The sequence below is a fragment of the Calonectris borealis genome, chromosome 3 (assembly GCF_964195595.1).
Source record: "Calonectris borealis chromosome 3, bCalBor7.hap1.2, whole genome shotgun sequence".
NCBI lineage: Eukaryota > Metazoa > Chordata > Aves > Procellariiformes > Procellariidae > Calonectris > Calonectris borealis.
In genome coordinates, this window is record NC_134314.1 from 66,490,468 (window position 1) to 66,510,987 (window position 20,520).

The window sequence follows — 20,520 nt, forward strand, 5'->3', positions numbered from 1 at the left end:
TCCACCCGGGGCGGCCCCTCCCCTGCACGCGGGAGGGCGGGAAGAAGCTCAGCTCTTACGCATGCGTAGGCGCTCGGCCCCTCCCCCCCGCGCCGATTTAAGTGCCCTGCGCGCGTCCCGAGCCGGCCGCCCCTTGCCGCGGGGGATTCTGGGAATGGTAGTCGCTCTTGCCTGCCAAGGGAGTACTGCCGCCGGGAGGGGGCGGGACTCCCACAATGCATCTCGCAGGGCGGCCCGGGCCGCTCCGCCCCCAATTGCAGTCATGTGACCTGCGCGCCGCGCTGAGCCTGCCGCTTCCCTGGGGGAGGGGTGAGGGCCGGCGAGGCCGGGGGTCCACGCGCGGCTCCGGGGGCGGGGCCTCCCCACAGGTAGCGGCCGGCCGGGGGGCGGGGCTGGCCGGGGGGCGGGGCCTGCGCCTCGGCGGCCGTTTAACATTCGCCGGCGGGGAGAGGGCGGCGGCTGGTGAGGGGCTGGGGGGAGGGTGGTCGTACTCCTGCCGGAGTGAGCCGGGAGGAAGCGTGGCAGGCAGCGTCACAGGTCTCCGTGCTAATAAAATGACGACATACAGTAGGGGCTGTCTGTGCCTGAGGGCAGGGGTCGTTCCTCCGGGAGGTGGTGGCGGTGGGTCCGGAGCGGGCAGCGGCGGGGAAGCGGCACCCCCTCAGTGGGTCAGCGATGGCGCCCCGGGGTCTACATCGCTGTGCCTACAGAACCCTCTGCCGCCTCCGTGGGACGGTGGAGTTCAGGGGAGGCGTTTCCCCAGGCGAGGACATTATTAGGTAGCACCCATCAATATAGCGTATATAATGGCAATAATAGCTCGGCATCAACTGAGTTTTGACAAGGCCTCACCCTTTAGAGGAGGTTGGTTGGCAAGGATGAATCACAGCATCCTCATGCCACCATCGTTTCTCAGAGTTTTGATTGGCGTAGACTTGAGTAGTCCCAGTGTTTTGTAGCCATAATCCATGGGACGCAAAGCTTGAGATCATTTTGAGGCACCTGTCGGCTGAAGCTGACGCAGAAGAGTTTAATTCCTGCTTGTTTTTCTGATCAGGCAGGCCTGGGCAGCTTCTCCTGAAAACTGGATTCTCTTGTTTGAAGAAATGAGTAACGGCTCATCTTTGAAGAAACTATAAAGCTGTATTTCCATCCACTATGACCTGTTTTTTTCCCTTGCTTTTGTTGTAAATGCCAGATTTAATGGATGTTTCTTATTTTTTTTTCTTCCCTTTGGAGGACAAGAAATTAGTCTAGATGCAGTAAATTGGGTGAAATGGAAGAAAGGAAAATCAAGAGGAGGAGCCCCAAATCATCTACCAGTCACCCTGCTCAGGTTACTAACTCCAAGAAAAACTCGGTGCCAGTCAGTAAAAGTACAGCCTTTTCAAATCCTGCACCACAGCCTGCAGTACAGAAACCAAAGTTAAAACGGTAAGCTTGGGAGCACCTTGCAAGCTCAGTGGAAGTGAGAGCCAAAAACCTGCCAATGCTAGCCTAAAGGGTGTTTAGACTGGCGGGGACAGAATGAAAAGAAAGAGCTTCAGACTCGTGAAAATTTTTGATGATGTGTCTGTTTTAGCAAAATGATTTGTGTTTAATGCAATATAATGGTTATTTTACAGAAAAAGAAGGTGCTTGATACTACTCTTGTAAGCTTTGTAAAATGTTACACAATGCTGTAGACTCACACTGATAACAATTTAGCTGAACAGATGATGGCCTGATGTGCCTGGTGAAAGACAAGAGTTGGGTGATCAAATATGGCAACTGTTGGCATTGTATAGGAGATAGCAGAGCCCCAGATACACAGCTGTGAGGAACAAATAAAATATTACATGACTGCAAGGTTGGAACTCACAAGTAAGGCAGGAAATGAAGGACGTAAATTGAACAGGATGAGCTAGAACTGGAATTTCCGTGAATTTTTTGTTTGGGGATCTATCAGTGGGGGCAGCAGTAGCTCCGAGGCCCTACTCATATGCAGAGAGAGGCATTCAGCTCTTCAGAAAGTACCATTTTGGAATAGTTTGTGTGTTATTGATGATGCATCTAATCCAGTTTGAGAATGTTAATTTTCCTGCATGTTAGAAAATACCTTTCTTGGCCGTAGCAGATACAGTAGATAAATGAGTGAAGAGGTATTTTAAAGCGAAATGTTAGCTAGAGAGAGGCAGCGGAGTTTACTGATCTGTAAGTATTAGCTGAAGATTAAATACTGAACTGTTCTCTTTGGCACAGATAGTCCGTTTAAAGGACCCAGTACTGGCCTCGTGGAAACATAACGCATTTCTGCAATGTAAAGTCTATACATTTTTTTTTTCAGGGAAAATGTGTTAATATTTTCAGGGAAATAATAATAAATACTAATGTGCTATAAATTGGTGGTGCCTGCAGCTGACTGTACAGTTTATTGAGACTCAACACTATTCTGGAATGTACTAGAAATTCATTTCTTGTAGCTCACAATATTGGCTAGAAAAGAAAATGTCCTTTTTGCTTTAAGTTTTGGAAAAGGACATTCTTGTTCAACTGTTAAGTGAAGCTTACCAAGGAGTGATAATACAGACAATTTCTCGAACTCTCCAAGCAGGAGTGGTAATTGACATAACAATGTGAGGATGAACTGCTGATAGTGGAGTAGGAGTATTTAATTCATTTTCACTTCACGTACAAGAATCTAACGAAATAAGTTTTCCAGGAGCAGCAATATATTGTATTAAACTTCAGATACAGGTGGAAAAAATCGATGACCTTTCTGGCATACAAACCTTTCTTGAAGTCTGAAACTGAAGCAGAAATAGCCAAAGTTGAACCTAAATTGAGACATGTTGCTCTGAGTTGAACCAGATATGATAATTGTTGGACCGTTAGTTGTTCCAGCATATAAACTATGTAGTTGATATGATGCTTGTAGACTACAGAAGCTGTTAGGCTGGAAAAAGAATGATTCTTTCCTACAGGAAGGAGAGAATTTATGGCTTGCAGAGCATGGGAATATTCAAGGGAAGGGTGGAGTTTACTATGCTGTAAACCCTATTATCTTCACTAATTAAATAAAGCCTCTACTAAGCCTGTGATTTTTTTAATATCCCATAATATTCTGAATTTTAATTTTTAGGCTCAAAATTTTTCACTGAATCAGATTCTGAACAGATTCACCATAAGGATGCAGAAGCAGCCATGCCAATGGGAGAGGAAGGCTGTGGGCACACATGGATGGGCAAATCAGGGATGAAAACAGCCCCTTACCTGATTTGTATTAGGTTAGGATGCAGTCTGTCTGTCTGTGGGTCAGAGATGGAATATGCTGCTTCTTACTGGTAACTGAGTGTTTAGCTTCCATACTGATTGTATGTTCGTTTGGATTTATAATGGTTATTAATTTTCATTCGTGTAGTTTCTATGGGCACATGATGCTCTGAATAAATTTTGTGTCTAGAGAAAAATGTATGGATCCAGGAATTTTCATGGTTTTGTTGCAGAGCGGGCTGTAGAGAATTTTTAGCACGTTTAACATTTGTTCAGGCATGGACTAGTTCCATTTGATATGTATTAGAGGACTGGGAGATGGCTTTTGACGGTGAGTTTTACAAAGTTGCGGTGTTATTTGAAGGTGAGAAGAAGGAGCTCTAGGAAAATTTACGTGGAGGCAAGGTCACCTTCCTGTATAGGTTATAACGAGTTGTTTTCCACACTGGTTGCAGTCTATAGGTGTTTGTGACAACAGGAGCATATGATTGCTGAGGGTTTTTCTCTCTGGCCTAAAAAGTTTGCAGATGCTTTTTGGGTGATTTTATGTAGATAATGCCCCATGCGCCATGTGCCATTACATACACGTGCTCCATTGATGTTTCCCACTATTAATAGGAAAGCAGATTGTTGGAATCCTTCATTTTGCAGTATCAAGCTGTCAAGATAGTGATGATGTTCTTTATTCTTAAGACAAAATGGTGATCCATTTTTTAACTTAAAAGGAGGGATTGAAATATGTATTATATATTTTCCATTTCATTTTCAAAGCCCAGATGTACACTTATCTTACATTTCAGATTCTCAGTGAAAGTGAAAGCAGGAAGTAAGCTTTTTGTTTTCTTTAATTTTTTTTTTTCCAGTGTAATAAAAGAGAAAGCCAAACCTCCAGGAGGCGAAGCAAAAGGGGCACAGGCAGCACCAATCCAGCATTCTTTTCTCACAGATGTATCAGATGTCCAGGAAATGGAAAGGGGACTTCTGAGTCTCCTGAATGACTTCCACTCTGGCAAACTTCAAGCATTTGGTAAGTGTATGAATTGTCTGTATACAGTAGTTGTTTTTATAGCTATATGATGGTAACATTTGCAAACAAGTGTGCTGCATGGACGGACTGCCAGTTTGTCGTTTTGGACTCTGCCATATGAAATGAAGTTCAACATAATTAATAGATCTTACTGCTTTTTTAAATTATAGTCCTATTGTAAGGTTGTCTTTGGTATGAGATTATTCAAATGCCATTTCATTGTTCCTTCCAGCATGGCTTACCAAAGACCATGGATTTCAGATACCAACTTTAAAGCCACTTATTTATGATAGTATAGGAATAATACGAAGTAACTGTATTTAGCACCTGATTTTGCTGCATATTAATACTTTAGACTATTGGTAACAACTTTTATGGAATCCTATGCAATTTGCGTTTTACCCAGCTTACACTTCTGTCTTAGCATCTTACTATTCTTACTACTTCACCGTTGATGGAGGTTTCAGGAAAACCATGACACTCTTCTGCTTCCTTTTTTTCCCTGTACTGAGTAGAAAGATGCATATGTGCTTTTGCAAGTTTAGTGTTAGGTCAGCATGTCACGTTAATTCCACACTGATTTTACAAAAGAACCTGAAAAGTCTGTATTATATAAAGCATCAGTTACAGGAAACAAACTCCCAAGATTAAACAAAATCAGAAAGAAGGTTTATTGTGATCATATTTAAAGTTAAAAACCAGGGCCTTCCTAAACTGGAGAGAAATTCAGGAGTACAGAAAAAACATATCTTCTAAAAATCAGTTAGTATGTTCGGTAGTTATCGTAAGTTCAGCACAACATAACACCAGACAGGATGACAGAAACTTCAGTAGTGAAACAGGGAGAAATCACTGAGAAAGCAAATTAACTTGTAAATTTGACGTTTAAATTCCTCTTCTCTGATGTAAAAAGCTGCATCTTCACACCTTCATTTGCTTTCTCAGGTTTCTTTATCTAAAGCTGTTGCTGGTCCTTTTAGGAAATGAATGTTCCATAGAGCAGATGGAGCATGTGCGGAGTATGCAGGAGAAGCTTGCTCGCCTCAATCTGGAGCTCTACGGGGAGCTGGAAGAACTCCCTGAAGATAAAAGAAAACTAGCCAGTGACTCCAATCTGGATAGGCTGCTATCAGATGTAAGTACTGGGAAGGCAGGAAGCATGGACTTTGCCCGCAAAACTCAGCTCAGGAAAACAACACTACTGGGTGGGCAGTGATGTACAGTTGAGGAGAACATAGTTCTGTAATGAACCAAGACATAAGCCCTACCCTCATCTTGGGTTTGAGAAAACACAGTACCTTGTTTTCTTTTTCTATAGGCTGCTGCGTGTTTTGGTGAGTGGAGCAGTCTAGCTGTAAACTGTCTGAGGATGTAGACCTGTTTAGAGACAGCCAATGTACCAGGGAACTACGACCATTTTCATAGAATCATTAAGGTTGGAAAAGACCTCTAAGATCATCCAGTCCAACTGCCAACACCACCATACCCACTACACCATGTCCCTAAGCGCCTCATCTACACGTCTTTTAAATACTTCCAGGGATGGTGACTCCACCACTTCCCTGGGCAGCCTGTTCCAAGGCCTGACCACTCTTTCAGTAAAGAAATTTTTCCTAATTTCCAATCTAAACCTCCCCTGGTGCAACTTGAGGCCATTTCCTCTCGTCCTATCGCTAGTTTCTTGGCAGAAGAGACCAACACCCACCTCGCTACAACCTCCTTTCAGGTAGTTGTAGAGTGCGATAAGGGCTCCCCCTCAGCCTCCTCTTCTCCAGACTAAACAACCCCAGTTCCCTCAGCCGCTCCTCACAAGACTTGTGCTCCAGGTCCTTCACCAGCTTCGTTGCCCTCCTCTGGACATGCTCCAGCACCTCCATGTCCTTCTTGTAGTGAGGGGCCCAAAACTGAACACAGGATTCGAGGTGCAGCCTCACCAGTGCCGAGTACAGGGGCACGATCACCTCCCTGCTCCTGCTGGCCACACTATTTCTGATACAGGCCAGAATGCCGTTGGCCTTCTTGGCCACCTGGGCACACTGCTGGCTCATGTTCAGCCGGCTGTCAATCAGCACCCCCAGGTCCTTTTCCTCTGGGCAGCTTTCCGACCACTCTTCCCCAAGCCTGTAGCGTTGCATGGGGTTGTTGTGGCCGAAGTGCAGGACCCGGCACTTGGCCTTGTTGAACCTCATACAGTTGGCCTCGGCCCATCGACCCAGCCTGTCCAGGTCCCTCTGCAGAGCCTTCCTACCCTCCAGCAGATCAACACTCCCGCCCAACTGGGTGTCGTCTGCAAACTGACTGAGGGAGCACTCGATCCCCTCGTCCAGATCATTGATAAAGATATTGAACAGAACTGGCCCCAGTACTGAGCCCTGGGGAACGCCACTTGTGTGTGGCCACTTTTCCCTGTGGTCCATCTTCCTACATCTGGGGAAGACCACACATAACAAGGAATTTAGATCTGTATATCCTACACTTTCAGTTTCTCCTTTCTCTAGTGTATTTCCATAAAACCCAAAACTGTTAAAATTTCTTTAGATTTCCTGAGATCGGCAGATTTAAACTTAATTTGGGACTTAGCTCTGTTGGTGTAGAATTCAGTGCAGGTTTACTTTGCTTTATGTAATAAAATCATACATTTCAGCCCAAACTATTAGTGATTTCCTTCATTGTTTTAATGTATTTATTTCATCATATCAGCATAATTGTTGCATTTGACTCACTGAAATGCCATTTCTGATACTTTCTACATTTATATTGCAGCTAGAAGAACTGAATTCATCTATGTATCCTTTTCCTTAAATGTCTATTTTGCGTTATAGTTATTGTTAAGTGTAATCAAATTACAGGATATTTCCCCAGTAACTGGTGTCTTTACAGGAGTCAAATCGCTTCAATAACATCCTTTCTTTTAAATTAGTACTGTAATACAGCATGGATTTTAGGTTCTTCCAATACATAAATGACTGGATCTTAACACTTTTAATTACAGGCTGCTTTTTCATATGATGATTTATTTAGCTAGCATGGACCACTTTAGACAACGTGTTGACAGTAGATGGGAAAGCCTGTCAGAAGCAGAGTCCTTCTACACGGTCCTTGCTGAGACATTCTGGAACAAACATACATAATAAGATTCCTTCTTAGTATTCAGAAGTGTTCTGTCCCGTTGATAAGTGAATCCTATTACCTTTTCGTTTTCTCTAGAAATATATGCAGCTGTTTATCACTGATTTTACCGTGAATAGTGGACTGACCTAATTTTTTATTTCTAGGGTCAGGCTATGGTTGAGTCAAATACTTCAGCAGAGCTTTGGTAATTGAACAAATGTGTGCTCTTAGCCCACCCAGAAGAAGATAAAGCTGAATGTCTTAGCTTGTCTTTTACATCATGCTTCTGATAAGCTAAGAACACAGTTGAGGAGTCTTGCATTCAGTTTATACTGCAGTCTCGTTATTTCTGATGTTACACACTTTGTATGCATTGAGGAAGGTGGGACTCTGGTTTGGGACGTAAGATGCACTGGTATATACCTTCTCCGTGTCTGTGGAAAGCTATTTAAGGCTAGGTCACATAAAGAACGCAAGTGGAATGTGGTAATAATACCATATAATAGTGATAAAAATTATCTGCCATTCCCCCTTGATCCGCCAGCTAATTCTGGAGATATGTCATGCTTAAGTCTCATCGAGGAAGGTTAATCTACTGGTTGAGAACTAGCATAGGGCTTAATACAACTGAATTCATCTGGACTGGTGCATACCCGTCACAGGACTAGGCATAGTTCCGCGTAACACTGCTATCTTGTTTATGCCGTATCTGTATGTGAAAATGTTACTCCTTAATGGTTTGCTTCAGCCAGAAACTACATTTAGCAGATGCTCAAGATATTCCAAATAGTGCCACAGCCTGAAAGAACAGCTTTGTCAATTTTGATTCTCCCAGCAGCTTTTCTTTCGTTTTTCCTGACACTGGAATCTGGAGCAGTTGTTAGTTTTGTTTGGGTTTTGTGTTTTTTTTTCTTTGATTTTACACAATGAAGAATCAAAGTGCAAATCCAGGTGTTTATTTTTGCACATTTCTCTTTGAGCAGTGCATTATGTCAGGACTCAGTATCTAAAGTAGGTTGTTGTGATGCTATGCTTTTTATTATTGCCTTATTTAATAGAGAAATTGGGGAAACTTGGGAGTACATTTCTTCTGCTCAGTGTTGTTCATATGGTTGAAAATGATATATGTATATAAGTTCATTAGCATTTCTCCAATTTTTATGAAGGTAGCGACGATGTTGCCTTTCTGATCGGCATGCAGACAATCTGCACACTATATCTTTAGTGTTTTGTGATCAGTGATGCCACAGACTACTTTATTGTTAATAAAGTAAAACATTTAAAATATATGATGTTTCATTTAGAGAAGTTGCTATCTGTTCAGCTGTGTTAAGATGATATGAGTTCTTGCATGGTCGGAATGTTTGCAGAGTTTACTTTTTTTTCATTACTGTGAATAATTATAAAAAGTCACTAAATCAGAACTAGCATGCATGCTAGCAGTCCACATAATTTGATTAAATATTGTGAAATTCCAAAACTGGGTAAACAGTTATTGTTCAATAAATCCAGTATATGCAATTTTGTAGTCATTCCTATGTTATAAATAGTCTGGTATTAATTGGTATCATCTTTGTGTTCACAGTCAGAGAAAAAATTCTGTATTAGTGTAAAATCAGGCTGGTTTTAGATCCCAAATTTTCTATCCTGGTCCATCAAACTATGCCTTTGGTTTTAGATTTATTTTATATTCAGTTTTTAGGTAATACATTCAGATTCTATATTGTATATATTGAATATATATTGCACAAGGAAGGAAATCTTTATCCTTCTACTTGAGAGCGAAGTTTTCATCAGCTGAAAGCAGGCATGTGGCCAGGGAACAAAAGATGCCTGTTGTTGGGCATCTTTGGAGAAGACGCCTCTTCAGCCGCAAGGTGTAGTTGTGGATTCCATTAGGTCCAGCTCCTCTCGGAATCACACGTAGTGCCAAGTCTGCACTGTGCAGCTGAGGACAGAAAGGTCACGTAAACACCACAGTGTGCTCTGGCTACAAATTTAGCCTCAAACACCATTATTGCCTGCCTCACCTATCAGGCAAGTCTCAATGATTAATGAACCAGTAGGGATCCCACCTGGGCTTTTCCTTTAGGATGTTCTTGTTCTTTACATGATTTATCTCCTTTGTTGTTGAGCTTCTCTAGGAGTTTCGCGTGCTTGTAAAATTAACTCTAAGTCCCAGCCTGCTGCTGGGTACATACCTGTGACGTTGTGAAATCCAAAGTCAGCTTAGGAGAACTAGAATACAACACGCTCCTTGCAAAATGAAGCCAAGTTTTTTTTCCCCCACTCTTTAACGAATACTTGGGCAATTATCCTTTTCTGCACAGTAACTTCTCACTGTCAGGGCTATGGCCTTGTTCCTGTGCAGACTTCTGAACATCACGCAACACAGCAGCATGCCTTAGCCTCATGCCTCAAGGCATGCAAAGGCGTGACGCTGGTTATGGTGGCAAAAGTCACTACTAGAGCTGCATTTATACAAGTAAAATGACATTCTTGCAGCTCATTTTGATTCAGGAGGAGAGCAGTACCCTCACTAGCAACTTGCTGCCAGTGCAGTATACTGCAGCACTGTAATGCATACTGGTCCCAAAACACACTTTTAACCAGTAGTTTTCTACAATAAAGAGAATTCTTTTTCCTTTCGAGGCTCTGTCATCTAACTCTGCTTAGGCTTATGACTTCAAACACATTTCAAATAACTTACAAATGTGTGATCTGATTTCTAAATTTCTGTAGCAATTTATGCAAGTACATAACGCATAGGTATAATTTGAGATATGGACATAAATACCTTTCTCGAGCAGCTGTTTAGAATTATACAAGAATTGGCACCTTTTTCTTCAACCATCTTAAGCCCACAGGCAATCACAAATCATGAAGAATGCATTAATTGCAAATATTTAAGGAATTAAAATTCTCTTATCTCCTCCTGGATACACATTTGCGTCTTTTACACAATCTATTAATGGTGTATGCTCATTATCTTTTGGATTAATACAAGAAAACTTTGTAGCAAGATCTTTGAGAGACTGAGCTTTTCTTTAGGTGGTAATAAACTAATCACATTTCTAGGCTCTTGCAGGAAAAGAAGTCGTCTATTGTAACATTTGTGGACAGCCTTTTGTAATTATAAAAGTACATAAGTGGCTGCATAAAATGAGCTCCTTTTCTGTTACCTTGTTTCCTGAAGAGTTGTTTATGGAGATAAAAGTGTATTAACATTGAATGTTTCCTGGCCTAAACTCACCCTGATGAACAGATACGGTGTTTGAAAGAAGATGTTCTTTCCTGTGTCACTGATCTAGATTACTTCACTCCAAGAAACATCTGTGAAACCACAACGAAACAAGAAAGAAAATAAAAACCAGGAAGAAAAACTAATAGGAAAGGGAGATGTCTTAGAGAGAAGGATTTGGAAGAGAGAGGGAAGGGATGCGGCCAGCAGGTCGAGGGAGGTGATTCTGCCCCTCTACTCTGCTCTGGTGAGACCCCACCTGGAGTGCTGTGTCCAGCTCTGGAGCCCTCAGCACAAGACAGACACGGACCTGTTGGAGTGGGTCCAAGGAGGGCCATGAAAATGATCAGGGGGTGGAACGCCTCTCCTGTGAAGAAAGGCTGAGAGAGTTGAGGTTGTTCAGCCTCGAGAAGAGAAGGCTTCAGGGAGACCTTATTGCAGCCTTTCAGTACTTAAAGGAGGCTTGTAAGAAAGATGGCAGCAGACTTTTTAGCAGGGCCTGTTGCGACAGGACAAGGGGGAATGGTTTTAAAGTAAAAGAGGGTGGATTTAGACTAGGTATAAGGAAGAAATTTTTTACAGTGAGGGTGGTGAAACACTGGACCAGGTTGCCCAGAGAGGTGGTAGATGCCCCATCCTTGGAAACATTCAAGGTCAGGTTGGACAGGGCTCTGAGCAACCTGATCTAGTTGAAGATGTCCATGCCCATGGCAGGGGGGTTGGACTAGATGACCTTTAAATGTCCCTTCCAACCCCTCTATGATTCCAAGAGATGAGCGTCAGTGGTATTAAATTAACTCCCTCTTTCTTTGAAAACAGCAAGACAAATTAAGGCGGGCATCTTTTGTTTAGAAAATATACCGAACTCTAAGTTTTAACATAAATAGGTAAGAACTGATTTCTTTTTCTCCAGGGAGTTTATTAAAATGACAAATGTATACAAACGCTAACATACACATGCTGAGCTGTGTCTTGACATTCTCATTTGTGTCAAGGGACAGAAACAGAAATTTATCAAGGCCTACTGACCTGGCTGTATTAGTGTTCAGCAGATTGTGTTTTACAACTATAGTAACACAAAAGGTACAAGGAGCAAAGGCATAAGGGCAAAGTAAAAAAAATAAGCAAGCCTGATGAAATTTGGATCATGACCTTGTATAAATTTAGTTCAATCAGTAAGAAATCGGAGTATTTACTGTGGAGTGGAATGGCATGTTGGAGCCTTATAAACCATACACAATATATTGAGACTTCAGAACTACATCGCATTCTTTGTAATTTCTATTGGATATTGATTGTTAATGCCTATTCAGTATCCTCATTGATCCCAATTCATCATGGTTATGTTGCAATTCAAAGTATTTCACCTTTAGCACAGTATATACAGGGATTCTGAAGCATCAGTGTGTAATGCTTAGCATTTTTCATATGCTTCAACTCTTGAAACATCTATTTGTACCTCTAGTTCTATTCACAACAGAAATTTAAAAACGCTACCTCACTCCCCTCACCTTCCCAAAGCAGAGACAGAATTGAGTATGTCTATTTTTTTTATTTCTTCAAACACAGGTTCATGATTTTTGCACGAGTTACACTCTCATCTTTCACATAAAAAATGAAGGAAATCACACATTTCCCGTAAGAGGCAGTAAAAGCCAGCTCCTGCCCTAAGACAGGAGCAGATGTGGGAATGCTTTGTCCACTAAAGTCTCAAGCTTCTTATGAGCAATCAAAACTCCTGTTTTCATGTGGATAATTTCCCCAACTGTTCCCTTGTATAAATACTGACCATTGTAGGTGTAACAGGTGCTTTGAGGGCACTTTTTTCTAGGAAGGAGTTGCTCAGAGCTCACCTGTCATAGGGAAGCTGGGCACAGAGCTCACTTCTTACAAACGAAGATGGCAGCCAAGTTTGGCCTAGACTATCCCAAACCACAGGAGGATGCAAGCAGGCTTCCCGCCTGTCAGAGTTGTTTCTTCTAAATGCACTCGCATTTCATCACTCCTCATGCGATCGAATCTGGCGCTTCATGTCAAACGTCACATACATGAATCAGTTCTGTCTGTATGCAAACACGCAGTTCAGAGGCTGTTCAGAATTACTTACACAGAACATGTTTTAGCCAGCAATATTGGAAAATCATTCCCGTTTAATTACAAATAATTAAACTCACTGTCGGTGATCTATGCCTTGTGCAATCTTATTGTCGTCGTCACAAAACATGGGCTTTACTTATCACAGCCCTCTTCACTCACTATAAAAAGAATACTTAATATGAATGAGTACATACCCAATCCTTGATTGACTGCCTGGAAGTACCAACCAGCATGCAGCGTAAAACATTTGATAGCGGGAACAAGACATCAGAGCAGGCCCCACGTAACTGCACTGCGAGTGGAGAGAAGACATTTTTATTGGACCTGCATCAATAACGCAGAGCAATCTAAATACAGTTCCAGGCTTCAGCTGGCTCATAGCAAGGCGTTGTGACAGGCTATCGAGCGTTACAATGAATGCAAACAAGCTGCAGATCAGCCGGCACGTTTTAACTTGTAGGTACCAACCTAGAAAGACTTCATGCTAGTTGCACGTTTGCTTCTTTGCTCTTGAGAATGTGCTACTATTGCTATACCATATTATGTAATTTCTTTACAATTGTTAAAAGCTTGCAGGAAAAAAGTACTCCTCCAAATCACATCTTTTCAGCATTGCTTTTGAAGAAACAAAGGATATCTCTGGGTTAATCTGGCAGCTGAGAAACTGATTGTATCACTCTAAAAACCAGTGCTCTAGACGTTCAAACTACTGGAGATAATTTCAACACAAAATATAAAGCAACTCTCAGAATGCAATGATTAATAAGGGTAACAGAGTATACTGCACATAAGAAACAGCATCAAAAATGCAAGTATCTGTGCTCACATGATTTGGCTTTTGGTGCGCAAACAGCTTGACGGAGGAGCTTGACTTCTCTCTTCAAACTAATTAACTAGCTGGCACATCTTTGCCTTCCGATGCAGCAGTGACTGTTTTCTTCTGCGCCAGAAATACCTGCAGCAGATGCACTGTAAAATGCAACATCTTTAATTTAATGGAAACCATGAGGGTTTTATCCTAAGAACGTGACTGAAATTTGAAGTTGGCAGGAGACTTGGTTTCTAAGGCAAGGCAATGACTGGAAGTAGCAGACTTCTAGGTTCCAGATTGGCCTGAAACAATTCTCAGCAGCTCATGAAACTACCTCAGCAGATCTAATCTAAACCTACAGCCACAGACTCAGAAAATGAGGAAAAAAAAATAAACACAGCGGTTCCCTTGAAGCAGCCTAGCACTCAAGAGGTTCCTAGTCTGAAATGGAAAACTTGATAGCCATTTCTTAATTTTTGTCACACACATTTGAAAGTTGCAGCCCCTTGGGCTAAATCTACCTTGGGAGAAGATGGAAGTATGCCAAGCGTGGATTTACAAGGAAAATGATTACCAGTAACTTGTACTTTACAAACGTCAAAAGCATGTTTTTAAACTCTCTGCTCCCCATACGACAATAGCAAGGCTTTCCCTGCCATCAAACCCACTAAGACATGGTATAAAAATAAACAGCATTGCTGAACTGCCTAAGTTTATAAATCTGCAATCCCACATTATTAGGTAATGAAGTTGGGTTTTCTGCCAGAAAAGTTGGGTCTTCAACAGCAAATGAAAAACATGTTACAACAGAACACGCTTCTGTAAATGTGTTTAGCCAAAGAACTGCTGGTGAGCTGGACTGGGAGTAGAACTACCCCAAAGGCTGTCTTTGGGTAGGGTTTCAGAAACATTCTCAAGCCTCCAAAATTGTGTGTGCTGGAAGAAACCCCAGCCTGGCAGGGCTGTAACGTTGCACATTTGGGCGCTGTTGACTCTTCACTCCTTCTCCCTAATGAAAAAGTCTAACAAATCAGCGTGTAACAGTGGGAGATTTTTAAAGCATTGACTCTATTGGGCGTTTGCTTGGAAAACAACTCTACAGCACGTATTTTCAAAATCCTCAAGTTTCATTTTTCAAGTTTCACTACTAAATTAGGAATGTACCGTCTCATTTTGAAAGATCTGTAAAAATGGGACACCCTCAAATAGAGTAAGGAATGGAAGTTGTTCCTTGTTCCTATCCAATGCTTCAACATGATCATCACACCTGTTTTGCATGGGTACCTGTTTAGACTGGTAAGCACTGTCTTTATACAGCATTCGAAAAATACTAAAAAGGTGCAAACTTTAAAACAGTTGCCTCTTTAGCATGACAGTATAGGGAAATTATTTTTTGTCTCTAATCTCCAGCTCACTTCAGTAGTTTAACTCTGTAAAATAAATGCTTTTGCAACAGCATAAATATGCTAGAAGGAGGGAACCCAACAATGCCATTGCTAGAGTCCCTTACAGAGCCTGTACATCATGCTTTGGTGTCACCTACTCTTAGATTTTCCATTGCATTGCTGTAGCGGCACCGCTTCCCATCCCTACGCAGACACAGAAACCACGTGCACATGGGAAGTGGCGCCACTACAGCGATGCAACGGAAAATCTAGAGCAGGTGACAAGGGCTTCCCCCCACCGCCCACCCCAGTGAGTAGGCTGGGGTCCGGTAAAAGGCTGGGAGAGGACACAGCCAGGGGAGCTGACCCCAACTGGCCAAAGGGATATTCCTGACCTGAGCAATAACAGCTCAGGGAAAGAAGGAGATGTTTGTGGTTATGGCATTCGTCTCCCCAAGCAACTGCTATGTGTCCCAAGTCCCTGCTTTCCTGGAAATGGCTAAGCACCTGCCTGCTGGTGGGAAGTCATGAATGACACCGAGCAAGAGCTGGAACAGACTTTAGGTAAGCGGTTAATTGAACTTGGTCAGATAAAATTCATGCAAGTAAACCAGCATTTCTTAATACCTGGAGGAAACAATAGTTTAGTTTTTTCAATATCTGTTCGCACATTACTAACTTTGTTGTGCTATATATATTTACGCAATGTTTAGTTAGATGATTGTCCCTGGCTCTGACACCAAGGCATTCCTCTTTTCTCCTCCCTAGACTGGAACTCTTATTAGCAGTGTCTTGTGATAAGTAGCTGCTGAATAAAAAAACTACTTGCAGAGACTGGCTGCTATTGCTTCCAAAGTTTTTTCTTCCTGTCAGAAGTACAAGTACAAAGATCAACACTCCAGCCAGAGTAGCACTAGAGCTTATATTGCCAAGCTGGGAGACAAGAAGAGAGCAAGGGATTCTCAACGGGCAATTCTCACCCTTTGTCTGTACAAAAGGCCTTAAGTAAAACTGAGCCTTAATTCCTGTGCAAGCAAACTCAGATTTTTTCTTTTAAGACTACCAACATGATTAAACATTCAAAAAGGCATCTGCCTGCTCCACAACGAATGGCATACTTCAGGCGTATCCATTGATTGATGGTCCTGTACTCAGACTAAGTTCTTGATGTCTGGATCCTGAAGAACAATAAAAATGAAAGCTGCAGTTCATGACCTACACCCAAGAAAATCAGTTTTAAATTAATACTTCTCCTAATGATCCTTCTCAGCTAGGTTTTGAAAAATAGTGACACATTTTGCACAATGCTTACTAAGGAATTAAGGACAACCACATTTACTACAATAAATATGAATTTCCTGTAATAGCAGTGTACTTTACAGTTTGTTTAAGCAGGTCTCAGATTCTGGAATAACTGCAGATCCCATAATACTACTTGGTTCTCTAAAGGGTCAGTTTAGTTTCAATAATTTTTAGCTTGATTTTTAATTTTGACCCAAAACAAGGTTTATAAAACAGTTCTTGCATTGTCTGTTTTTAACTAGTCAAACAACTGCTTGAAATGCTTTTGTTTTCAAAGTCCCAAAATAAACAGAGTCTGACTACTAATATGGAACAATTTTTTAAAAGAATAGTGTTTCTAGTTTAGCTTTTACAATTTAGCTTATTTCCTTTTAGTTTTGACTAGGAATCTGTAAGTTGTTAAAGCCTCATCAAGTGCTTTTAACATATGCAAATAAAGAAAGTGGATGAGCGCAGCTCAATTTTATGACCTCTTCAACATAAACACCATGTACAAGTCACTATGTACAGTACTGGGATAAGGACTGCATGATTAATCCAACTAAGTATCATATTGACTCATTAGTGGATAAAACAGTCACCTTATTGTTGGCTAATAAAGGAAACCAGTTAATATTTGCTTTTTTCCCTACTACACAATTATTATGTACAGAGCTCAGAAATTATCCTTGCATGGAGTGTGACTTGGTCCATGCCTTCAGGTGTACTGCTCTCTCTTCAGTATAACGTGTACCCAGAGGCTAGCTGGTCAGGTAATCCACCTACCTGTCAGTTCTTGGGATTTAGCTTCAGTGTCTGTTTTAGGTCAAATCAATGTTTCATGGCTCACCAAACGTTCTTAAAGGACATTCACACCTCTAACAGAAAAACACTGCTGAGATGGGAGCAGTGACAAAGAGAAACACAGATTGCCATTGGGCTCTTACAAGAAAAGGAGGCCTGAAGATATATGAGCCAAGTTTGCTTCTTGTAACTAAAATCTGTCATGCAAGATGAATTCAGGCACTTGCAGGTGGGGATGTAGAGCCTTTAAAGGCATTTTCTCAGGAGTTTGTTGCTGCAGTAAGTTTGACTGCATTGCTAATACTTACTTTAAAAGCTTTTACCAGAATCTTTATAATCATAATCATTGTAACACGTACATATTTAAGACTTCTGTCAGTCAAAAAGGTTGACAGAAACTCTAGTAGCTAGACAAATGAATCATTTTAAAAGCTTAATGCAAATAAATACTTTAAACAACGTATTTCCTACTCAAATGCAAAAAGGTTTCTATAATTCTCAAACATATCACAGAAAATAAGGTATCCCTGAATCACAGACTAACCACAGGATGAGTAAGAACAACATGTAAATCACCAGATATAGTCTATAAGGATTGAAAGTATTTTACATTGTTTTCTGTGTATTTTTAAGCTACAGCTTACTATATAAATGCTACATTAAAATTACAAGGAAAACAGACATACCAGTATTTCTGTAGCAAATGCTACTTTTTGCTAAACAAGTGCCTAGAGATCATTTTTATTTTGGAATTTGTAAGCAGAATTCAGAGCTTAATGCCTCATACATAATTTTGATTTGTGTACTTTTAACAACAAATAAACCCTGCCTTGAATTCAATTTTCTGTTGTTCTTGTCCTCTGATCAAACGAGAAAACATCTATAGATATTATAGAGCAGAAAAAAAAAGAGGATGTTTTTAAAATCATTTCATTGTTTAAACCATCATCAGAACAAACTGAAACTTGAGGTGGTGCTGCATTTCAGCAGTTACTCCCCAACATTACAGAAATCTAACACTACTAAGTTAACAGCACCAAAATCTTACTCAGCCTCAGAGAGAAAAGTCCTGCTCCATGCAGAAATACAGAAAATATACCTTTCTTCAAACATTACTAACATGACACTTTCACTACAACTTCTGATCTATCCTAGAAAAAATTTACAATGTTTTAATAAAAATATTTCACTGATGGCTAGGGCTACTATACAGTTTTAAACTCAAGTTTAGGTTGTTGATTTGACAGGTTGCCCTGTATTTACTTAGTAAAGAACACAAGCTTTTTTTCAGGATCTTTACATTAAAGGGATAATTGGATCTGAATAACTGCAGGACAACTTTTCAATTATGAGGCCATCACATTTCTGTTTTACAATTTTGCAAGTGTGAAAAAAAAAATCTTTTTCTTCTTAAGCTGTGTAAAGCAATTCTCTATTTTATCCCCTTAGTGTATTGTTCTAAGTCTCCACCAGTCACAGACCTTCTATTTTAAAGTTACTGTCTGAAAGAACTAACTTGGATTTTAGGGTGAAGATACAGCAGACACGTGAACCAAGCTTGCCAGGGAGCTGCTCACAGGTAAGAAGAGCTATGTGCAAACACTGGAGATTGTGAAAGTTTATTTTATTCCATGGAAAGCAGCATTCGAAGTCATGTTAATGTTCAAGCGATCTTCTCTGATATCACAATCTTACAACTGACTAAGTGGGCCCTAGCAGCTAAGACAGGCAAGCAAGAATCTGCTCAGAAGAGCTGCTGAGATAGTATCCATCATCTCAAGTACTGGAAGCTATAATGCTGCCTGGGGCACTGGACTGAGCTGGGAGCCATTACTCCAATTTTGCTCATACTGCTGGCTTTTCACACCCCTATCCCTGGAAGGTTGTTGTTTTTCTTTTCTTTAATGACAGTCTGTAGCAGCAGAAGATAACACAAGTCAAGAGCTCTAGTATATCAGAAATGACTGTGGCCCTGATTCTGCGATGAGACCTGACGTGGCAGATTTCCATATTAGCACTGAACTTTGCCGAAATAAGGCTTTACACAGAGACGTGTGGCACGCTTCCGTGACAGCTGTAAATCTCTCCAAATCAAAAAAACTCCGTATGACATTTCTAATGGCTGACATTAGATCTAAATTTTGAATCTTGAAAAGTTAATCATTGTAACAGATCATAATTTTCCCCCCTCCTATTTAGAAATACCAAGATTAGTACAAGACCTCCAACATACAGGTTTTAATAGTATTAAACCAACAAAAAACAGAACATGAAACAACCAAGAACAAACTAAGTTTTCCCACAAACTGGAAGACTGGGACCAGAGCGAATGAAAGAAGAGGAGTAGTTCGCAAATAACCTGACCACCCCGATTCAGTGCAATATTGCAGCACTAAGCCAAAGGCCAAAATACTGAAAAGACTGAAAATTTCAAAATAGTAGAACAAATACAGTCTAACAGTTAAGTGTGTGCCAATACAAGAAACATTTATATGGAACCCTTAAAACTGCAATGCACCTGTGAAAGAAAATAGAGGTATGTTAGAAGAAAATGAAAATCAGCATTCCAGGTTAAAACCATTCAGACTACCATTGCAACAAATAAAAATTGTTTCAATTTCTGTCAGGATTTTCAATCTAATTTAATGTAAAATAAAAAAACCACAGAAACTACAAGTTTTACAAGTTGGCATTTCAGCTGGTTCAAAATGTAACCTTGGCAGACCTACTTCAACTTTCACTGGTTTTTGCAAGAAAGAATATGCAACCTAGTTGAGAAAAAGTCTTTTTCTTACTTTGTACAGGCTAAAAGTTATAAGCTTCTTAATACTTTCAGAACAGTAGCAAGGGGCTAAATAGGCTACCAAATCAAACCAGGTTTGAGATCAAAGCTGTACATTTATAAAGCATCTTGAATTCATAGAGATTTTGAGGATCTTAACAACAAAACCAGAAACATCTCATTGGGTTAGCTCCTAACTCAAGAATGAAAAAGAATAATTAGTCTTAATACTACAAATATATGCTAAGCACCAGTCTAGAAAGAGAAAGTAGACTGGAAATGTTTTTAAATTAGTAAAATCAGTTTAAAAAAAGTTTAAAAAGCCCAACTAACTTGGCTTATATTTTACAGGATAACAATTTCTTTTGTTCTCATTTGAAATATAGGCAGATCTTAGATATTCTGACAGACATATTTCCAGAGTAAAGTCATCACGGACGCTAAGCAAATTAAGTTCAGTCTACCCCTTTAAACGTACAAACTTCTTCAGCAATATGCTGTATCCTGCAGACTCAGTAGTTTGCAGGGTAAAGGTGAGATCGACAACGGAAGTCCACATTTATCGTGCTGGAAATGAAAAGAAACTTCTCACAGCTTGTTTGACAGAAGAGTTAGTTTGAACACAGGTTTCATTCCACAGGATCCCATGTCAACTACAAGCAGATTGTAAACCCAGATGAAACAAGAATGAATTTTGTATTAAGACTATTAACTTCATGCAACTTCACA

The 20,520-nt window shown here is 40.7% G+C and overlaps 1 protein-coding gene and 1 long non-coding RNA gene across 9 annotated transcripts; one reads left to right on the plus strand and one right to left on the minus strand.

Moving 5' to 3' along the window:
• The first annotated feature begins 248 nt into the window (after positions 1 to 248).
• CCDC28A (coiled-coil domain containing 28A) lies at positions 249 to 12,814 on the plus strand. Of its 8 annotated transcripts, XM_075145948.1 has the most exons (6): positions 249 to 368; positions 1,240 to 1,434; positions 4,116 to 4,279; positions 5,260 to 5,414; positions 7,043 to 7,065; positions 8,139 to 8,911. In XM_075145948.1, the coding sequence occupies exons 2-6, from the start codon at positions 1,277 to 1,279 to the stop codon at positions 8,191 to 8,193; spliced, it is 555 nt and encodes a 184-aa protein (XP_075002049.1). In that variant the 5' UTR covers positions 249 to 368; positions 1,240 to 1,276; the 3' UTR covers positions 8,194 to 8,911. The 8 variants fall into 8 exon arrangements, with proteins under 8 accessions (XP_075002049.1, XP_075002052.1, XP_075002047.1 ...); XM_075145951.1 differs by lacking the exons at positions 7,043 to 7,065; positions 8,139 to 8,911 and adding an exon at positions 5,598 to 6,939; XM_075145952.1 differs by lacking the exons at positions 249 to 368; positions 8,139 to 8,911 and adding an exon at positions 10,656 to 12,814 and having other exon boundaries at positions 634 to 1,434.
• LOC142080493 (uncharacterized) lies at positions 8,286 to 15,591 on the minus strand. The gene is made up of 2 exons (XR_012673007.1): positions 12,485 to 15,591; positions 8,286 to 10,723 (listed from the first exon to the last, which is right to left on the minus strand). It is a non-coding gene; the product is annotated as an uncharacterized LOC142080493 (long non-coding RNA).
• Between the last annotated feature and the right edge of the window lie 4,929 nt (positions 15,592 to 20,520).